This window comes from Dipodomys merriami, unplaced genomic scaffold, assembly GCF_024711535.1.
Source record: "Dipodomys merriami isolate MVZ:Mamm:240054 unplaced genomic scaffold, mDipMer1.0.p SCAF_4, whole genome shotgun sequence".
Classification (NCBI taxonomy): Eukaryota; Metazoa; Chordata; class Mammalia; order Rodentia; family Heteromyidae; genus Dipodomys; species Dipodomys merriami.
Genome location: NW_027205603.1, coordinates 77,410,727 through 77,432,803, shown reverse-complemented (window position 1 = coordinate 77,432,803; position 22,077 = coordinate 77,410,727). Strand labels below are relative to the sequence as shown.

General features: G+C 39.7%; 1 protein-coding gene across 2 annotated transcripts in view; it reads left to right on the top strand.

Moving 5' to 3' along the window:
• The window catches only part of Samd12 (sterile alpha motif domain containing 12), a 401,118-nt gene extending 379,462 nt beyond the window's left edge, over window positions 1-21,656 (top strand). For both annotated transcript variants that reach the window (XM_069991305.1, XM_069991303.1), the window contains exon 5: window positions 18,823-21,656. In XM_069991305.1, the coding sequence (XP_069847406.1) occupies window positions 18,823-18,845 (23 nt within the window). In that variant the 3' untranslated portion in view covers window positions 18,846-21,656. The remainder of the gene's footprint in view (window positions 1-18,822) is intronic.
• The last annotated feature ends 421 nt before the right edge of the window (window positions 21,657-22,077 follow it).

The following is a 22,077-nucleotide window of genomic DNA, read 5'->3' as shown; positions in this document are numbered from 1 at the left end:
TGATTTTGCTATCTGGACGAGGCTTGGTATGGAGCTTTTTTTTTAACCCTGCATACTGAGATCTGTAACCAAGATGACACACAGAATGGTGGTCAGTTGGTCTAGGCAGGGAGCCTATGGCTCAGCTAGAATGTCAGATGGGAGTCTTAGTTCCTATCTATGTAACTTCTTGGCTTGTTTCCAGCATGCATGCAGCTGATTCAAAGGAAGAGGAAACAATTTTCCAGTCCTTCCCAAGTTTAATCCCAGACCTGGAACATTGCCATCTCAACAATATTTATTATGTAGGATAAAGTAGTCACAGGCCTGACCCAGAATTATGGGTCAGGGGAAAAAAAGACTCCATTCCCCCATTAGGAAATAGCCATTCTGAATAGAGTAGGGATCATTCTTGGTCCCCTGCCTCCTGAAATATGAATGCTATCTGACGAGAATCAGATTTAACTGAACTTTTTAATCTCTTTTCTAAAGATGAGGTCCTGACTCTATGCACACGTTTGAACTGCATCACATTCTCATTCTTTATTAAAGAGGAGGGACTTGAGATTTGTTGGGCATCCATGATATTTGCTCTTTCATTGGCCATTTTTCATCACTGCTGAGATGTACTTTGTTTTTCCTGAACTGTATATTTCACAATCGAGGAAGTCTTAGAATCATGACAGATCTTATGGCAGTCTTGCGTGATGGTGATCACGTCACTGAAGAAATCATTTAAAATAGCTTCAGAAGTATTATACTAGGATTTGTCATTGAGGCAGAAATGTATCTTGTAAGCCCAAATTCATGGAAACGGCACCATGAATATAGTGAATTTTGACACTGGAAGTATAACCACTATCTTATGTTTTTACAAGCAGCAGTCGGAGCTTTGCATTCAGCTAGAAATACATCACAAGGAAATGAAGATGTGTCATGTTTTATTACTGAGATACCTGCACAAGGATTACCTATCACACACGAAGCTGGAACCTGAAGGAAGAGAAATTGCTAGGTTCTTCAGAACAGATGAAAGAAACCTCAAAGCAACAGAAGACTAATATTTTGCTTTGTGCAGGACTATCAAAAGCCTTGTATTATGGTATACTCATCAGTGGATTTGCTGTTCTTTCTTAATGGCACATTTTTTTAATAATGTGCCTTAGATTTTGATAAAAGATAATCATTTTACCAAAAAGAAAAAGTCAGTAAAAGTCACACAATTCCCTCTGTTTACAGATAAAGAAGCTGTGGCTCAGAGAGCTTAAACAACTTGGCCACTCTCAAAAAAAAAATGATCAAGGAGAAAACCTGTGTTGTTTTCATGAACACCTACTGGTTTTTAAAATTGGAAGACAAGCTCTGGTTGGTTCTTGAAAGCTAAATGTTATGCAGTGCCAGCGTTTCCCCTTTTCTCTCTAACCAATTTCAGAACAATGAATAAAAAGCTGCATCAGTCTCCCAAAACTCTTAAAGAGTAGCTATTTAAAAAACTTTATTTTTGTAAGTTTTTTTTTTTTTCCGTCGGTCGTGGGGCCTGAACTCTGGGCCTGGACGCTGTCCCTCAGCTCTTCAGCTCAAAGCTAGCGCTCTACCACTTGAGCCACAGCACCACTTCCGGCTTTTTCTGCTTATGTGGTACTAAGGAATCGAGCCCAGGTGGCTAAAATTAGGAAAGTAACTCCATTTGTAATAGCCCCTCAAAAAATAAAATACCTAGGAATTAACTTAACCAAAGAAGTGAAGGACCTCTATGATGAAAACTTTAAAATCTTGAAAAAGGAAATCCAAACAGAACTTAGAAAATGGCAAAACCTCCCATGCTCCTGGATTGGAAAGATTAACATTGTGAAAATGGCAATACTTCCCAAGGCTATCTACCAATTCAATGCGATACCTATCAAAATTCCAACCTCATTCTTCAAGGAAATAGAAGAGGCAATTCAAAAATTCATATGGAACAATAAAAGACCCCGAATAGCAAAAACGCTCCTCAATGGAAAGAACAGTGCTGGAGGAATATCAATACCAAATTTCAAACTCTACTATAAAGCCATAGTAATCAAAACACCTTGGTACTGGCATAAGAACAGACCTCAGGACCAATGGAATAGAATTGAAAACCCAGAAATGAACCTACAGACCTATAGCCAACTAACCTTCCATAAGGGAGCTAAAATAATAGAATGGAACAAAGACAGCCTCTTCAGTAAATGGTGCTGGCAAAATTGGTTAACTACTTGTAGAAAACTAAAGCTAGATCCTTATATATCACCCTGCACCAGAACCAACTCCAAATGGATCAAAGACCTTGGAGTCAAAGCAGACACTCTGAAAACATTACAGGATGGAATAGGAGAAACCCTAGGCCTCGTTGGCTCAGGCCGAAATTTTCTTAATAGAGACCCAGAAACCCAACAAATCAAAGAAAGGTTGAACAAATGGGATTGCATGAAGTTGCAGAGCTTCTGCATGGCAAGGGACATAGCTAGCAAGATCAATAGAAAGCCCACAGATTGGGAAAAGATCTTCACTAGCCATACAACGGACAAGGGTCTCATATCTAAAATATACTTGGAGCTCAAAAAATTAAATCCCCCAACAACAAATCCTCAAAGAAACAACTGCCCAATAAATAAGTGGTCTAAAGACTTGAAGAGAAACTTCTCTGAAGAAGCAAGAAGGATGGCCAACAGACACATGAAGAAATGCTCATCCTCCCTAGCCATAAAAGAAATGTAAATTAAAACAACATTGAGATACCACCTTACCCCAGCTAGAATGGCTATAATCAAGAACTCTAACAACAACAAATGCTGGATGGGATGTGGACAGAAGGGAACCTTACTTCATTGTTGGTGGGAGTGTAAACTTGTTCAACCACTTTGGAAAGCATTATGGAGGTTCCTGAAAAGACTTCACATAGAGCTCCCCTATGACCCAGCAATCCCACTTTTGGGCATTTACCCAAATGTTTACAAACAAGACCACACTAAAGCTACTAGCACAACTATGTTTATTGCAGCATTATTTACCATAGCTAAGATATGGACCCAACCCAGATGCCCCTCAGTAGATGAATGGATCAAGAAAATGTGGTATATATACACAATGGAATTCTATGCCTCCATCAGAAAGAATGACATTTCCCCATTTGTTAGGAAATGGAAAGTCTTGGAAAAAATTATATTAAGTGAAGTAAGCTAGGCCCAAAGAAACAAAGGTCCCATGGTTTCCCTTATTTGCAATATCTAGTATATGTATGAGTCAAGCAGGAAAGGTTAGATAATGTGATGTTAGGAAAATGAACCCTTAGATAAGTATTTAAATGTTTTTTTTTCTTTCATGCATTTGTTTCTAACTCATTTATAAGATTATTTCTTTGTAGCTTTGTATGTCTCTCCCCCACAGTATAACCCCTGCTTTCACTATATTTGATGTCGTATAATTTGTGGAGGAGATGGGGAAAAACAAGTCGTTTAAGGATACAGGTGGACCCGATGCAACTATGAGAAGTACAAGTTGTCATGTCAAAAATGAACTTTACAACTTTGGTGGGGGGGGGGGGTTGTGGGGGGGGGTGGTGGGAGGCTGGGAAGGGATGTGAAGGGTAAACAAAGGAGGAGCCTCCAATGCCCATGTAATTGTAACACCTCTGTACAATATGTTCACAAAAAATAAAAATTAAAATTTTTTTTTAAAAAACTTTATTTTTGTAAGTTTTTTTTGTTTTGTTTTGTTTTGTTTTTGTTTTTTGTTTTTTGTTTTTTGTCGGTCGTGGGGCCTGAACTCTGGGCCTGGGCGCTGTCCCTCAGCTCTTCAGATCAAGGCTAGTGCTCAACCACTTGAGCCACAGCACCACTTCCGGATTTTTCTGCTTATGTGGTGCTAAGGAATCGAGCCCAGGGTCTCATGCATGCAAGGCAAGCACTCTACCACTGAGCCACCTTCCCAGCCCTTGTAAGTTATTTTTAATAAGGGGACACATACTCTGGAATAATCAATCACTATTCTGAAACAGGAATCACTTAAAATTTAAAAAAAAAAAAAAAAAACATTTCCAACCTTTGATGTCAGGAGTCCTCTGTGTGGGAAGTGCCATGTGGGAACATATGGGACAGCAACAAGGGGCTGCCTCACTCTTCCTCCTTTCCACTGCATAGATGGAAAGAGAGGTCTCCTCAGCTGCCTCTGTCACAATGAGAAGGATCCCCTCACTTCTTAAACAGTCATTTATGAGACTATACTGCATGCTTGGGGGTGTATAAGGATGCATAAAAACAGTGCCTTGCCCCATGATGTTTGCTGAACTGGGAAATGGGAAAAGAGTTGGGCAGAACTCCCAGCCATATCTATAACCTGCCATGAGCATTCTTCTACTCCTCTGTAATCCCTTGGAATCTTGCCAATTGCAACAGCATGTAGGACATAATGTGGTAATGGTTTTTCTGTGTATCTCTCACTGGACTGGGACCTGGCCAATAGTAAAAGCAAGAGTTATTTGGTATTCAGTTTTGTATCTTTGATAGTTAGCATGATTTTGAGGCTGGGCATAATGATGAATGTCTATATTCACAGTACGTGGGATCTTGAGTTCAAAGCCAATCTGGGCCACACAGTGTAACCCTGTCTTAATATAATGAGAGGGAAAGAGAGAGAGAGGAGAAATGGGAGAGAGGGAAGAAGGAAGGGAAGGAAGGAAGGAAGGAAGGAAGGAAGGAAGGAAGGAAGGAAGGAAGGAAGGAAGGAAGGAAGGAAGGAAGGATCAAGTGGGATATAGCTGTGTAGTAGATCACTTGCCTAGCATATAATATGGCCCTGGATATAAATGATATTTATTCAATTTTTGCATCCCTCCATTCAACAAAATAATATAGAGGTTCAGAACAGGGAAAGAGGCTTAGCAAAATGTAAAATACTTTCTTCGAAGTTAGAATCCTATAAACTTTCCATGCTGGAAAGATAGAATTGGAGAGGAAGACAGGGAAGGAAACAGAGACTATGTAAACATAAGTATGGCCATAAAAGACTAATTTCATCAACTCTTGTAAAATGCATTGTATATAAACTACAAAGAGAGTTGATCTATAATCATAAAAAGCCTAGACTAAGGCTGGGAATATGACATAGTGGTAGAGTGTTTGCCTAGCATGCATAAAACCTGGTTTGATTCCTCAGTACCACCTAAACAGAAAAGGGCAGAAGTGGTGCTGTGGCTCAAGTGGTAGAGTGCTAGCCTTGAGCAAATGAAACTCAGGGACAGAGCCCATGCCCTGAGTTCAAGCCCCAGGACTGGCAAAAGTAAAGTAACCATAAAGTAAATACGTTTTTAAAAGCCTAGACTATTAGTTTTATTCAAATGGGACACAAAAAGTCCTCTCCTCAGAACTTTCAGAAGACTGTCTTACTCTGGAAATCAGCAAAGAAGGGTTTAGCTAGTTTCTCATGCTATTCTTCCTTGCGGATGAGATAAAACCAATGCCACCTCATCAACAACAGGCTTCCAGATAGTCACTAGTGCTGATACTTTCTTTCAGAGATGGCAATACATACTAAGAACAGTCAGAGCACCAAGTTCTACCCTGCTCCATTACTTATTAGTAGTGGAACCCAATCTCTCTCCTTCAAAATAGAGTAAATAATCAACTCAACATCAGAGCTCTTTTGAAACTTTAATATGATGCACATGACCCATAGGAATAACACTTCTTACATATTATCATTCCATAAATGTTAGCTATTATTGTCCCTTCCTCCTCAATATGGAGATAATAATACTTGTCCCAGCCCATTTCTTTTGGACTCAGACAGAAGAAAATCTCAATTAAGTGTGTGAAAGCAATTGAGTTACATAGCAGCAAGATGGTAGAAGGGCTGTTAATGACCAGACCCTTGGCTGAAAGGTGATTCCAAAAGCCTGGACTGCAAGATAATGTGTGCCTCTGAGCTACTGGCCACAGGTGTAGGTAGGTGTGTGTGTGTGTGTGTGTGTGTGTGTGTGTGTGTGTGTGTGTGTGTGTGTGTGTGTGTGTGTGTGTGTTTTATTGGCATCTCTAGATATGCTGTGTCAAAATGAAAGCCTTAGCATCTGACTGGTTCAAGATTACGTAAAGTTGGGAACAGAGAAATCTAAGCCAGAAATAAAGTTTAGGTTCCATAGCCTTGCAAGAAGCATAATTTCAAACATCATAGTCTTAGACATCTGGGCTCCATTACCTGAAATCGCATTAAACCTTCAGCTTCATAATTCTGCATTGAAACTGGTAAATTGCAAAGATCCTGCTGATGGCCACCAGCCAGTTCAAGCAATTAATCACAAAAGTCCCAGAGCAAGTTTGCAGTTCATGCCAAGTAGATCCTTTAAGAGGAAACTGTGTACATAAAGAGTCTGATCCACACAGTCTCATAGCAACATGCTTTGTAGCTCTGCCCACACAGAGAAATTATCTGTTATCATTAAGACATCCAAGCCTCATAACTTTTTCCTCAATGGAAATTAGTACTCACTAGCCCAGGGAACATCTCCAAACCTCGTTAACTGAAATATAGACAGTAACCTGCTGAGAGCAGATGGCCAGTTTAGACAAAAACCAGGCCCATTCCCCAAACCCCGGTATGTTCTCATTAGGGCAACTCAACTTGCAGTGAACACTTTTGTTTTTTCTTTTAAACCTTACTGGTCCATCTGAGCTAATTGTGTTTGCCCCTAGGTTCTGGGCAAAAGAACTAGAATCCACAGCAGTGTAACCTTTGAGTCTATCGTCAGAATCCTGCTAGACAAACCTCAAAGTGCAATGAATTCCTAGCAAAGGAACTATTTCTTAGGAGGAGGTTTCTGGCTTGGTTTTGCCAAGTCAAAAGGTTAATGTAAACAAGATAATCTTCTGCCCTTCAGAATGTTTATAAGATTTTTTTTCCCTAATTACTATTTATATAGTGCAATCCTGGGAACATGATAGAAAACAGAGGGGAAGATTTGAGAGTCTCTATGTAAAAATGGAAGGTGAAGATGGGAAGAACAGATTTACAGTATGTGAAGAGCACTTGAAGCTTTCCCTGTGGTTTTTATTTGTTCCTTCTGCAACCTTTTTTTTTTTCATAATTATCTTCAAGTCTCAATTTTCTACTCTGTAGTGTAGCACTGTCAAGTATGATAGCCAGTAAGCTCATATGGCCATTTAAATTTAAAATAAATAAAATGTAAAGGTAATTTCTCCACACACACACCACATTTTAGGTGTTCAATAGCCACAGATGGCTAATGACGGCCATATTAGAACAGATAGAAAACATTTCCATCATTTCAAATTTTGCCACAGAACAGTACTGCTGTAGGTTAAGGGATTCCATGACCTTGCTACCAAAAGTATGATCTTGTGGACCATATCACCCAATAACTTACCAGATCTATGTGATTACCGGGACGCTTATATCTGCACACTTCGATCTGAAAAGCACTATTCTAAGATGCCCACTGACATGTGATTCTGTATGTCAAATTTCATCACTTGTTATCAGCCTTACATTTTGTTTGTAATTTTTTCAGTTTGCATAATATTGTGTTTTCATAAAAAGACATTTCTAGCTTCTTAGAATTTGGTATTCAAAAAGAGGAACACTAAGGAGAGCTTGTAAGGGTTGGAGACATAGCTTATCTGTAGAGTGCCAGAATAGACTATATGAGGTTATGAGTTCAAACCCCAGTACCACCCTTTCTGCGCCCCACCCAAGAAAGAACAAATTAAATAGACCTTGTAGACTGTTATAGAAATATGTTTTTCTCTGTCTCTTGGAAAATCTTCAGGAATCATAGATTTCCTTTTAATACTACCTTGTCAAAGAAGAACATTTTTCCAATGAAAGCACTGTTGCATTGGTCAATAGAAATGCCCTTGAGATTAAATGAGATTACATAGATGAAAAGAAAGAGGACAATAATGGGTGAAATTAAAATGGGGAAGGTGGCTCAGTGGTAGAGCGCTTGCCTCACATGCATGAGGCCCTGGGTTCGATTCCTCAGCACCACATAAGCCGAAAAGGCCGGAAGTGGCACTGTGGCTGAAGTGGTAGAGCTCTAGCCTTGAGCTGAAGAGCTGAGGGACAGCGTCCAGGCCCAAAGTTCAGGCCCCACAACATACAAAATAATAATAATAAATAAATAAATAAATAAAATAATACTAAAATGAAAAGGGGAACATGGGAGTAAGGGAGAAAGGGGAAGGGGAAAAATGCTCTTTGCCTGAAGAAATCTGAAGGTTCAGAGCAGTTGGGCTTCAAGAATGTTACTTAGAACTGGGCACTAGTGACCTCACATCTGTAATTCTAGCTCAGGAGGCTGAGACTTGGAGGATCACAATTCAAAGCCAGCCTGAGCAGAAAAATCCTCAAGACTCCCTCTCCACTTAACTAGCATAAAGCTAGGAGTCGTATCTCAAGTGGTAGAGCACCAGCCATGAGTAAGCAAGACAAGGGAAAACATGAGTTGCTGAAGTCCAGCCCTACCACTAGCAAGTATAAAAATAAAGAAGTGTAGCCAGTAACCAGTGGCTCACACCTATAATTCTAGAAACTAAGGAGGCTGAGATCTGAGGGTCACGGTTCAAAACCAACCTGGGCAGAAAGATCCCCGTGACAATCTTATCTCCAAATAACTACTCAAAAACTGGAAGTAGCACTATGGCTCAAGTGGCAGAGTGCTAGCCTGGAGAAACAGGAGAAACAGGAACAATTCCCAGGCCCTGAATTCAAGCCTCAGAACTGACAACAAAATTAAAATTAAAAAGTTACTTAGACTTGCATGTCACCAAACCATGCACCCTTATTAGAAGTTCAAATCCACAGGTTTACCCTAGACCAGCAGAAGGATTCTACCAAGCACTGTGGGAGATTTCTAAACATTGGAGAATACCATTCAAATACAATGCAATACAGATTCTAATACAGTGTCATGATGTAACCTTAAAACCCCCTCAAGTACTATATACCCAAATCAGGGCAGGACACTCTAGTCAATGTCCAAAAGAATGTATATTCCTGGACTTACACATGAGGAAACCTGCAGAAATCAAACAATACTAGTAAGGTAAAATATGTAAGTCTTTGGGAATTAAGATGGGTTGGGTAGCTTGCTCAGATCTCCTGGCCATCCCAGTTGGCCATACTCCACAACCCATCCTTTGGCTCACTACACTCTGTTATATCCAGGATTCCCGCTGTTGTATTATATGAGAAAGACAAAACTATAAACCACATTTTTCCCACCATCTAAACCTCTTCCTCTGACTGAAGGACAAATAACTACTATTTAAGTACCAGGGGAAAGACGTAGGTGTTTTGATGGACTATTGCCAAGTCAGCTTCATGAGAATTACCAAGCCCCTTGTTAAATGCAAGAATGTTCCTGTCTTCCCCTGGACATTTGAATCAGTGCAGAATGAGAGAGGCAGGACAAAGCAAACATTTTAAGAAGCTCCCTAGGGGAGGCTGGTCTAGTACTCACAAGTTCAAAATCTCAGGTGGAAATGTCCATTTTTAAACCTCAGAAACTCTAGGTTCAATTTACTCTGCAAGAATCAGAGTTGAAGCCAGGCTCCAGTGGCTTACAGCTGTAATTCTAGCTACTCAGGAGGCTGAGATCTGAGGATGGCAGTTCAAAGCCAGCCCCAGGCACAAATGTCTGTGAAACTCTTATCTCCAAAAAACTACTCAGAAAAAGCTGGAAGTAGCACTGTGGATCAAGTGGTAGAGTGCAAGCTTTGAGCAAAGAAGCTCAAGGTCAGTGTCCAGGCCCAAAGTTCAAGCCCCAGGACTAGTCAAAAAAATAGAATCAGAGTTGATCTGAGAGTTTTGATTTTCCAGTTTGTTTTTGTTTTTAAGATGGTCAAACTTTAACATCTTTAAATAATAATTGTATGTATTTGTGGAGTTCAGAATGAAAATGTGTCCACCTGTACAATGTATAGTGATCAAATCCGTGTAATTCGCATCTCTTTAAATGTGGAGTGATTTCTGAGTCTCACAGCATAGAATAATAGTTCTACTCACAGAACAATAAGGGGGGAAAATACAGTGTTTTCCCACCCAACACACCCAGCTCCCTTCCCCTAGCTAGAAATGAAGAGGAAGGGTAGCTTACACATAAATGCAGCAAGTTTTCCCTCTCATCGTTCCATATATACTGGTAGAGGCAACGTCTTTGTCTCCTGAACTCTCCATCCCTTCCCAGAGTGAGTGCTCATCCAAGCCTGTGAGAACCACACAGCCAGGTAGCAGAAAGTCTCCTTGGGGTATGAGGACCCAATTACATTCTACCTGAAACAAGGAAACTGAGGAAAGGAGGGGAGGAGACATGGTAGCCAAGGGTTTTCTGTTCCATCTAAGTAAGTACTAATGATGGTCTGAAAATATTTCCACAGGACCTTGAGACCTCACATTCCCTACTTAACATACCTGCAGTCAACAGGCAACTGACATGTCATAGCTAGAGCAAGAGCCATAGCCTGATATAAAGGCACAGTCTGTCTTAGGTCATTTATCTCCCCAAGTCATAGTACCTATCTACAGTGATTGCTGGGAAATGCACATAAGTTCTTAGCTTGACATCATAAGTACTTGGTTAGTGATAGTACTGATTGTTACGGTCATGTTGTTTGTAGAAATCTCCTTAGAAATAGAATAATAAGATTTATGACTATATATTTACATATATGTATGTATACAGGTATACATAGAGGTATAGATATACATATATAACCCTAAGATTTGCAAGATGGAGACCTAGGAGGGCCAATGCTATTATAGTTTGAGTCTAAAAGCAGAAGAATCCCAGCTCAAAGACAGGCAAACAGAGAGTAAATGACCCATTACTCAGTCTCTTGTCCTATTCAAACGTGCAGTGGATTGGGGAAGACCATATGCTTTTCTCAGCCTACCAATTTAAACATTAGTTTTACTCACAAATGTCCTCATGGACTCACCTTAATAATGCCTACCAAATACCTCAATAAGTTGTGCCCCCATCCAGTTGACATGTAAATGAACCATCACAGCCTCATTGTGGTTTCCAGTTTAGTTGGAACTGTGAAAAGTTACAGCTAGTTTGTATGCATCATCAACTTTATCGTTATTCTTAACTCAAGCTTTCTGGCATCCTGACAACTATATTGGAGATTCTGACCCCATCTTTTTTCTTTCTTTCTTTTTTTTTTTTTTTTTTTTTTTTTGGTCGGTCATGGGGCTTGAACTCTGGGCCTGCACACTGTCCCTCAGCTCTTCAGCTCAAGGCCAGAGCTCTACCACTTGGGCCACAGCACCACTTCCGGTTTTCTGGTGGTTTATTGGAAATAAGAATCTCACAGACTTTCCTGCCCGGGCTGGCTGTGAACTGCGATCCTCAGATCTCAGCCTCCTGAGTAGCTAGGATTACAGGCGTGAGTCACCAATGCCCGGCTGACCCCCATCTTTATTATCATCAGGAGGTAGAGTTGACTCCTTTGACTAGGGAGTCAGTGAGTGCACTCTCAGAAACGGTGGTAGAAATGGAACCAGTGCCACCAAGAATACATGTAACATCTCTCCCCCCAAAAGGCTGGGTGCAGAGTTCAGTTTTATTGCCATATAAATCATGTTTTGTGCTCCTTTTATCTCCTCACTCCTTCCACACATACTAATTAATTAATTGAGCATACCTGTCTAAATCATCCAATCTTGATTCTTATAATGGCATGCCTGTGAGAGTTCTAGAAGTTAGAAGTGATTTAGTATTAGAGGTTTTGATTGCATTGAATATAAAATAAAATGAGAAAATGATGAATAGAAGAGGGGAGTGAGGTCTGAAATTAGCCCTCATTTCCTGTACATACAAGAGGCCCACTTAGGTTGGTTTTTATCTTGGCCTATTTTGAGAGTGATATATTTGGCTCACAACCAGGAATAGAAAATAAGCAAAAGATTTGTGTCTTCTAAACCACCCTTAGCACTTTTGACATTTTGAGCTGGATAATTCTTTGTTGTGGTGACTAGCCTATGCATTATCTAGGATCTTAAGTAGTGTCTCTATCCAATCCTTATCAGATACCACAATTATCTCCCAAGTATGATAACCAAGAATGTGTGCAGTTGTCACTTAGCCTGTAGGAAGCAAAACTGCACCTGAGAATCATTGTTTCAAACATTAAAAAAAAAATTAACCGTTAAAATAGAAATTGATTAACTTTCTCTGGATCAAACCTCTTTTTATGGCATTCTGTACCTAGAATGCATACCTAATTATAATTCTTTTACACAACACAGTTATAGGATTTCTTTCCTGCATTCCTATTTTGTTTTCCTAACACCTATTGCTTGTTAGATAAGGAAGCGTTTGATGAGAACAGGTCTGGGTTTTAGTCTCAGCTCTGTGCATTCTACCAGTCTGACAGTAATAAGCTCATCTACCTGCTTTTTTTTTTTTCTTTTTTTTAAACTCTTTATTATATTTATTTCCCTTCCCCGCCTCCCCCCTCCCCCCACCCAATTTTACCCCCCTCCCCCCACCCAATTATACCCTCCTCCCCCCCCCACACCGACATTGTAAAGCTGGTTTTGACATGACATTTTGTACTTCTCATTGTTGCAACAGGTCCATCATCTACCTGCTTTTATTTTCTTTGATTGTCTTTCAAGAGTGATGCAACCCAAAAATCCAAAATGGTGGCAAAGATTCAAATGCCTATGTTGGTTCATGGAAGCTGTAATTGTTAAAGCTGCTTATTGGTTGTAATATGGAGACACCTTCTATTTCTCCTTTTGAATGACTATGTATCCTACATCCACCCTAAAGACATCAAATTTCAGTTTCATGGGGACACTTCTTTTCAGAAAAATGGTATGGCCCCTCCCTTCTCAATGGGAGAAATTAAACCATCTGTTCAAGGGGTTAAGTCTTGCTTGTACCCTTTATCTCATGAGGTGTGGGGTCCACCTAACACAGCATCTGTTTTTCCCCTTCAGCCCTTTGATGCTAGATGAGGAAAGGAAGAGCCACACAGGCAAGTTCCAGATCTGTTTTTGAACCCTTTAGCCAAGCTGGCTATTGCCTGCCAAGCAAGGCATTTCCTGTCTTTGAAGTGTTTCAACCTCTCCTTATCACTAAATTGTCTGTGGATATCGGTGCTAATCTGAGAGAAGGTGCAAGCCAAAGGCTGAGGACTGTGGCCTTGGCAGGCAGGAGGAGTTATCTGGCTCCTGGCAGGCAGGAAGAGGGTACAAAGGCTTGACTTCTGGGCATTTTATTTCTTTTCTTAGCACTCAATGTTGGAAAATTGTGATGATAATTATAATAATAATTGTTATGTATTAGTCACTTGTCTACTTAACGTTGCGAAGACAGTTTTTCTGAGTCTATTTTATCATCATAGCAACCCACTGAGGTAAGCAGTACACTCACTATTTGAAAAGTAAAGAAATTAAGGCTTGGAAAAGCACCAGGTGTTTGATAGTATGTAGCTGGTTTTGACCTGTGCCAAGGAGCTCTAGTATATCCCCTTATCCCTTCCTGTACTATTTTCAGCTCTTACCTTGAGGTCTCTGATCCATCTGGAGTTGATACTGGTTCAGGGTGATATATAAGGATCTAACTTCAGTTTTCTACACATGTATAGGCAGTTCTGCCAGAACCATTTGTTAAAGAGGCTATCTTTCCTCCATCTGATGGTTTTGGCTCCCTTATCAAAGATAAGGTGGCCTTGGGTCTGTGGGATCATGTCTGGGTCTTCAATTCTATTCCATTGGTCCTCAGGCCTGTTCATGTTCCAATACCAAACTGTTTTTATAACTACAGCTTTATAATAGAGTTTGAAGTTTGGTGTTCATATTCCTCCAATACTGTTTTTCCTGCTAAGGATTGTTTTTGCTATTCAGGGTTTTCTATTATCCCATATGAATTTTTGGATTGCTTCTTCTATTTCATTAAAGAATGTTGTCCAGATATTGCATTGAATTTGTAGATAGCTTTTGGCAGTATTGTCATTTTCATGGCATTAATGCTCCCAAACTGGGAACATGGGAGTTTTTTTTTCCACTTCCTTAAATCTGACTTAATTTCATTTTTCAGGTTTTTAAGGGTTTTTTTTTTAGCATAGAGGTCCTTCATCTCTTTGGTTAAGTATTTGGTTAGTTATTATTTTATTTTTTGAGGCTATTACAAATGGAGTTGCTTTTCTGTTTTCAGCCTCGTTCTTGTTGTTGGTCTGCAGAACAGGTACTGATTTTTGTAGGTTAATTTTATACCCTGATACTTTGCCAAAATTTTGCATCAGCTCAAGTAACTTGGGAGAAGGGTTCTTTATACACAGGATCATGTCATCTGCAAAGAGGAAGAGTATTATTTCTTTCCCTATTTGGATCCCCTTTATGTTTGTCTCTTGTCTTATTGCTCTGGCTAGCAATTCCAGTAATATTGAAGAGGAGTGGAGAGAATGGATATATATATATACCTAACTTGAGAGGAAATAGTTTTAACTTTTCACCATTAAGTATAATGCTAGCTGTAGGTTTGTCTTATATAGCCTTTATTATATTGAAGAATGCTCCCTGGGTTCCTAGTTTCTTCAAAGCTTTCATCATAAAGGGGTGTTGGATCATGTCAAATGCTTTTTCTCATCTATTGAGCTGATCATGTGGTTCTTGTCCTTGCTCTTATCGATGTGTTGAATTATATTAGTTGACTTGTGTATATTGAACTAGGTTTGTATCTCTGGAATGAATCCCATTTGGTCATAGTATATAAGTTTTTTGATTACTTGTTGAATTTGGTTGGCCAGAATTTTATTGAGAAGTTTGGCATTGATGTTCATTAAAGAAATGGTTTATAGTTCTCTTTCTTTCATGGGTCCCTATCTGGTTTGGGGATAAGATTTATGCTGGCTTCATGGAACGAGTTCAGTAATGATCTTTCACTTTCAATTTCATTGAAGAGTTTGTCCGTTGTGGTCTGGGTGAGAATAGTTAAAGGAACCATGCTAGCACATAGAAGGGAATTATTTCTATCTTCAGGAAGGGAAGACTTCATAAAGAAAGTGACCCTTGAGGGGATCTGGAAAGTTGGAGGGTTGTATGTTCCTAGTGTCTAGGTCCGCACTGCAGACATCCTAGAGGGAAGGAAAGGATGAGCAGAGACTCCTTCCAGCAAAGAGGCTGAGCCCAGGGGATGGACCCTGAACCATGTCTAGGCAGCCACTTGGCTTTTTGTTTGTTTGGGTTTGGTTGCTGTATTAATGATTCAACTCAGAGCCACCTCCTAACAAATACTTGATCCACACCACAAGCCCTTTTGCTTTTATTTTGTTTTTGAGGCAGCTCTTGCAGCTCCCTTTGCCCAGGTCTTCTTCCCTCTACCTCCTGAGTAGCTGGGATTGCAGGCTTGCACCACCATATCAGGCTCACATGAGTTCCTCTCTTTACATAGTCACAGTTGCTATTGCTTTATCTTTAAGTAGTTGTACAAAGGAGTTTCCATTTAACAAAGCAGTCTATGATACGATGCATCTTGAATCAATGTCACCCTTTTAACATTCGCACCCATGCCATCTCTACCCACCCCTGTCATGTTGCTTTTAGGAGACGATTTCTACTACTGATAACAAAACATTCTGGCAAAATGATGGCAGCAGAGCCTTTCCCTGTACATGCGTGACAGAAAACAGACTAATGTTCAAAGTTTTTCTGTTTTTGTTTTTTTGTGTTGGTCCTGGAGCTAGAACTCAGGGCCTAGGTTCTGTCCCTGAGCTTTTCTGCTCTACCACTTACATCATGACTCCACTGCTAGCTGTTTTTGGTGATAATTGGAGATAAGCATCTCATGGACTTTTCTACCTGGGAAGGTTTCCAACTATGATCCTCAGAACTCAGTCTCCTGAGTAGCTAGGATTACAGGCATGAGCCACTGGCACCCAGCTAGGTTCGAGTTTTATTTTAGTACATACCATATATAAATAGAGACCTCTTGTTTCTTCATAGAGCCCAAATCAAGATGGTGCTCATGCAAAATAAACACAAAGTTAACGACACACACATAGTGAAGAGCAATGAAGGATTGCCAAATGCTTTGGAAAGATGGGAAAGCAAAATTTATACTATAGTATACTTCTCTTTTTGGTCATACCCAAAGTCCATCTCATTATAGTAACCACCAATCCAAAATCCTATGTAATGCCCTAAGTCTATCTATGGCCTTCACTTCCTTTTGTATTCATGTCTTGTAGGAGTATCTAACTGTTCTTTGTAATGTAAAATTAATTTAGACTCCTAATGCTATACCCTGCCCAGCAGGGTCCTTCATTATGCTGATGGAACTAAGAGAAAGACATGAAATTCCACCCAGAAAACTCTAGAAGATAGGATGGAGAAAGGGTCTGAATTCTTACACTTTACATATTTGTTCCCTCACTCCTGTATTTCACTAGTATGTGTTGCACCTCAGTCTGAATACAACTTTGATCTTTACTGTCTATGTAACTATAAGCTACTAATACTTCTGGAACTCAATTCCTATTTCCATAAGATTGAATGATTATCCTTTTTCCAAGATGAGTATTGGGAAATAACAGGAGAAAAGCAAGTATAAGGGGTTCTGCCTATATCTTTGGCAACAAGTCGTGTGATTGCAAGTGTTTTTTGTTGTGTTGTACCAGTACTGGGGCCTGAATTCAGGGTCCAGTCCCTTTGGCTAAAGGCAGAGTTCTGCCACTTGAGCCACAGTTACATTTACAACTCACAGACTTTCCTGCTCAGGCTGGTTTTGAACTGTAATCATCAGATCACAGCCTCCTGGATAGCTAGTATTACAGGTGTGAGCTATAAGCACCCAGCTTACAAGTGTTAGTATCTGCTAACATTGTACACAGCTGCCTTCTATGAACTGGCCGAAGTCCATATGGAAAACTTGGTTATCTGAGTGATAAAACTAATTGCCAATTTATGACAATGATACACAATTACAGTAATTTAATGGGGTCCAACTTTTATTGTCATTTTTCTCCTTTTAAAATTTTAATTTATTTTACTAATCATTCTTTTTCAAGATCATATATTGTCCAGATCTGATTTTAGTAAAAGTTTCAAGAACAATGCATTATGTCTATGTCCTGAAAATCTAAGGTGTATTTCCAGATGTGATGCTCCCTTGAAGGCTGGCCATCTATCTACTTTCCATAATACTACAGTGTTGTCTTCTGGTACAGCTACGAAGTATATATTTTCTATAACACAAATTTTAAAATCTTGGTGAGTCAGTGTTCATGGGTCAAGGAAGAGCCATGATCACACACTTGTGAGCTAGATTTTCATTGCTGCTCTGAAAAATATCATGACAATAAAAAAATTCTAACACTTTCACCATTTTTACCAAGAGTTTTTCTATGAATATGTGTAAATTGTATATTATATCTTAACTGTTTACCATGCTGCTATATAATCATCATAATTAGTATTATTTTAATGGCCATGCAATCATCCATCTTGTTAATACACCATAATTTACTTCACTAAATTTTCAACAACAGGAGACAAATTGTTGTTGTTGTTGGTTTTTTGAACTCTGGGCTTGGGCACTGTCCCTGCGCTCTTCAGCTCAAGGCGAGCGCTCTACCGCTTGAGCCACAGCACCACTTCCAACAGGAGACAAATTGTTTCCAATTTTTCCTGTTATAAATAAACCTTAGGTCATATATTTGTGCTTATATATAGCTTCTTTCATTTATTTCTTTTTTTCGTTTTTTTGTAGATATGTCCTTAGTGGACACTCCTAAAAATGGGATCACTGGATTAGAGATATAAACTTTAATAATTTAAAATAATAATTTTAATAATTTTATCATTATTTTGCCAGTTTTTAATGCCATCAACAATATGGTAGCATTTTACTTGCATTAAAACCCTCTCAAAAGTATATGCTCCTGTCTGATATTTAATTACTCACATTGTACCTTTTGTTTTTATATTTTCTCAAAAATAGCAAGTTTTATTCAAACATTTGCTTACAAATTATATATCTGTCATGCTTTGTAAAGCTTGTTAGGCCTGAAAGTCTAGGTAGGTTTCTGTCTTCTTCTCCAATAGTCATGTGTAATAAAAATAAGGTTGATATTTTCTGAGCAAAATGTTCAGTTGAATTCATATAATAACTAATTGCTAATACTTGATTATAGAGAACTAAAAGAATATCCTGATAAATAAAGGAAAATATGAAATTAAAATTAGAGAAATCTATCAGCTTCAGCATTTCTAAGGAGAAAAGCAGAGTTACAAGTCAAAGAGTTCAATCTCTAGTCAGATTTTAAAGACTTTCCATTCCCTAACCTAATTGGTTAGTCTAACTTCCAATGAGCTCCAGCCACACTGCTTCCAGTATTTCCCCTTAGATACTGCCCCCTCCCCCGCCAGAAAATGAAATTATCCCTTCACTCCCCTTTGGGGGGGAGGGGAGGAGTGCCTCCTCCCATTCCCAATCCAACCTTGCTCCATCCACATCAAATAAATACATAAACCCCTACCACATATGAAATTTCTTGCATTCGTCATGGGACGGAGTGCCAATTACAGTGATCTGGATTTTCCTTCCCTTCGGGCAGCTTGGCCTGATTCTGAGATAGGTGTTCTCCAAGCTCTGCCAAATAAGGAAAGGGCCTTCCATGCATACAAGCCACCACAAATCCATCCTAAGGTTGAGTAACTATCATGGTGGTAATGACTCTCTGTTTGACCTAAGGGTGTTAGAATTGGTTTGAGTAGAATAATTACTACCTATCAATATTCAGGAATGTAAAGGAAGTAACTTACCATGTTTCCTCCTTTTTTTTCTTGCAGCCTCAGCTGAGGGTTCTCCATAAACCCAGTTGGCCTTTCAAGCTGCTGTCCTGCCATTGGTGTGAACATGGCCTGATTCTAGAAAAAGACTAACTCGTGGCACTGCCAGAAGAGATCCTTGGAGCACTGAGAGATTAACTGGATTAACTGAAAAAACACTCATTCAATCAAGATTATGGGCTTTAGGGGAAAAAATCCTGGTTTGCTATGGATTTTTAAATGAGGTACATAATATGCAGTGCTAACTGGTTCCAAGTGGTCATTGGCAGACCATTAGCTGGAAAATTGCTTCCAGTTTTCATCACTGTGCATAACTCAAGTTCCCTTTGGGCTCTGTCTGTGCCCTTCACTAGAAGTCCTGTCTTAGCATGGCAACTACTGGATTATTTTATTATGTGTGCAGATGGCATGATGTTCTAGAAAAAAAATTAGAGCAGTTCTGCAATCTCAGTGGAAGTGTTCACAATATTATGTCCTGGTAGGATGTAAACCTGTCTCGATTATGTTAGTTATGATGTTCAAAGGTATTGTGTCCAACTCTGAAGCACTTTATATGAGATTACTATGCTGAGATCAATTAGCACGTTTGGTACATGTAGGAAAACAAGAGTTTTCTTTTTTCTTTTCTAAATCTTGTCATATTTCTGGCTCAGACTGTCTTAAGACAAGCTCTACTCCTAGCATATCCCCAGTCATTTGTGATAGATTGGTATAAATATGGCCATAATACTGTTAGATTTAACCTCTTCACACTTTGCTGAGTAACTGGATTACTTGCAGCACCAAAGGAAAGTAGAAGGAAACCAGGTGATTGGAATATTTGAGTTTTTGCTTCCTTATACTGAGGTACAACTTAACACATGCACATATAAACACTCAAGCACAGGAGGATTCTATTGGGCCAATGTATATATTCTCTTGTTCTATAGAATAGTTCTTCCAAAAACAAAGGAGGATGGTCTTCTTTTTATTAAAGATGGTGAGGGACTGATGCTAAGGGCCACAGAATGTAATTTTCCTATTTGTCTCTCTTTAATCCTTTGGAAAGTTTTCTAGGTCAAATTTAAATCACAATTCTGTAAAGACAAACAATATCAAGGGACTCTACATGTGCCTAGAGAAGAAAAAGGGTTGAGTCCCACACTAGGTTTTTCCTCATCATAGAACCTAATCATCCCTTTGAGTCCTTTCTGGAATTATGTCTGGGACTAGTTTTTTTTTTTTTTTTAACTCTGTCCTACGATAAAGCACAGTCCTGGGGGTCCAGTCCACTCAGTGATTGCTTGCCTGAGCCCTAGAGAAAGGTTCCTATTAACTAGCCCTACGTAACACTTCAGCACTTTTTTCTTGGAAATATAAAGTTGGCTGAAACCAAAACTCACCGAAGTATGATCTCTGTGCTCACTTCTCCCAGCCTGGGACTAACAGGTATCAGAGGCTTCTACTGAAAAACAGATGTATCACTTCTGGAATCTCTCCAGCCCAAGCAAGCAGGGCCTGTGGAATGTCTTGCAGGTCGGTCTTCTCTTGGGGTCTCAGAAAAAGGAACAAGATCAGAATGTGAATCACACAGGACAGCAGCCCACATCAGAGTGACAGGCTGTAAAGAGAAGGAAGCTCTCAAAAAGCAACCAGAGAAGTTCTAGGCTTTAAACAGATAGAAATAGCAGAGTGTCGGCCTGTAGCAGACCTTCATTTTGTACCGGTCCCAATGAGCCTCCCTCTCCTTTCCTCCCAACAGTTCCAACAGTAGGGTCTCCCTTCCCTTTCTCTTTCTTTAATTCAGCAAGTATGTGTTGAGGATCCATCATGTGCCAAGTATTTCTGGTGCAATAATAATGCACAAGGCAGACTCTTCCTGCCATTCTTAAAAACTATCTCTTCCTCCCAAACACTACCACCACCCACTTTTTCCACAGTGAAAACTGAATTCAGACCGCATACACTCTCCTCCAGAGTATAAACTAGGCACATATTTGTACCTTCCTGTACAGTTAGCCCGTCTGTAGTGAGCTGATTAAAGCTTCCCAAAGCAGCTTTCAGTTACTTTCTTTGATGTCCACCTGGGTCACCAATATTCTCATCTTTGACGTAGATACAACCATTTATTACTCTACCATGTTCTCTAAAGCTCCAGTTCTATCACTAGTCCCAAGGACACTGAACTGACACTAATGAATCCTAAAACTTCCTGCCAGGTGCTGAGCTATTGTCACTGGGAACTACCTGATGTAGCCAGGAACAGTCTGGGTCTACTGCTAACCCTCCAGGGAAACTGGACATGCGTTATGGTGCAGATGTTCACTAAATGACTGTGGTGCATTGTTACTTACTTTGGCTTTATGGCAAACTATTCTGAATAATTAAATAAGTGGAGTTTTCTGGAAACCACCCCCCCCTTTTTTTTTGAGTCAAAGGTGTGCTAGAAAATAATTGAAAGTTGGAGATGGAAGAAGACAAAATGGAGACCATAAAGAACCCAGTGGAAAATGGTGTCCTTGAATGTGCCTTAATGCCTGGCACTCACCACCGTGTTTATATATGAACTATTACTGTTTTCCAAACTGTCGACCTCTGTTTGAAATCATTTTGGAGCATTGTGTTTAGAAACATGGTGACATCAAATCTGAGCATTCACAAGCTAAGCCAGCAAAATGGAGAAATGATTTCATTCACATCCCTTGGCACCAGTGTTCCATGGTGATGTTGTTATTTCCCATGGTTACTTCCTGCTGTGCTGTTTCTTCTTCCCAAGGAGAGAGAGAGAGAGAGAGAGAGAGAGAGAGAGAGAGAGAGAGAGAGAGAGAGAGAGAGAGAGAGAGAGAGAGAGAGAGAATTTTACCTCCCAGAATTTGAGAAATGGATGTGGTGAGTTGAATTTAGTAGGAAGCAAGACATGGGAGGTAAGAGATAAATATTTTTAATTTTTAAAGGCTGAAAACTGTTGAGGCTTAACTTTTCCTTTCACTGAAACCTGCCCTACACCTTTTATTAAAAGGCTGACACCCACACTTGTGTAGGAAAGGCACTCTTGGGAATGAACTGAAATGAATAATTATCAGGCTCGCCAGGGTGCCAAGGGGATTAGCTCATTCCAGATCCAGAACTGAATCTAAATATGCAGAGTCTTGGCAGTTCTGCTAGGATAGGAAGCAAATCACTTCAGTAGCTTGAGACTTGCCTAGGGGAATAGGGACCCTAGCAACTTTATGGAGAGAGAATAGCAGACTCTCCAATCCCTGTGCAGCCTCTGTG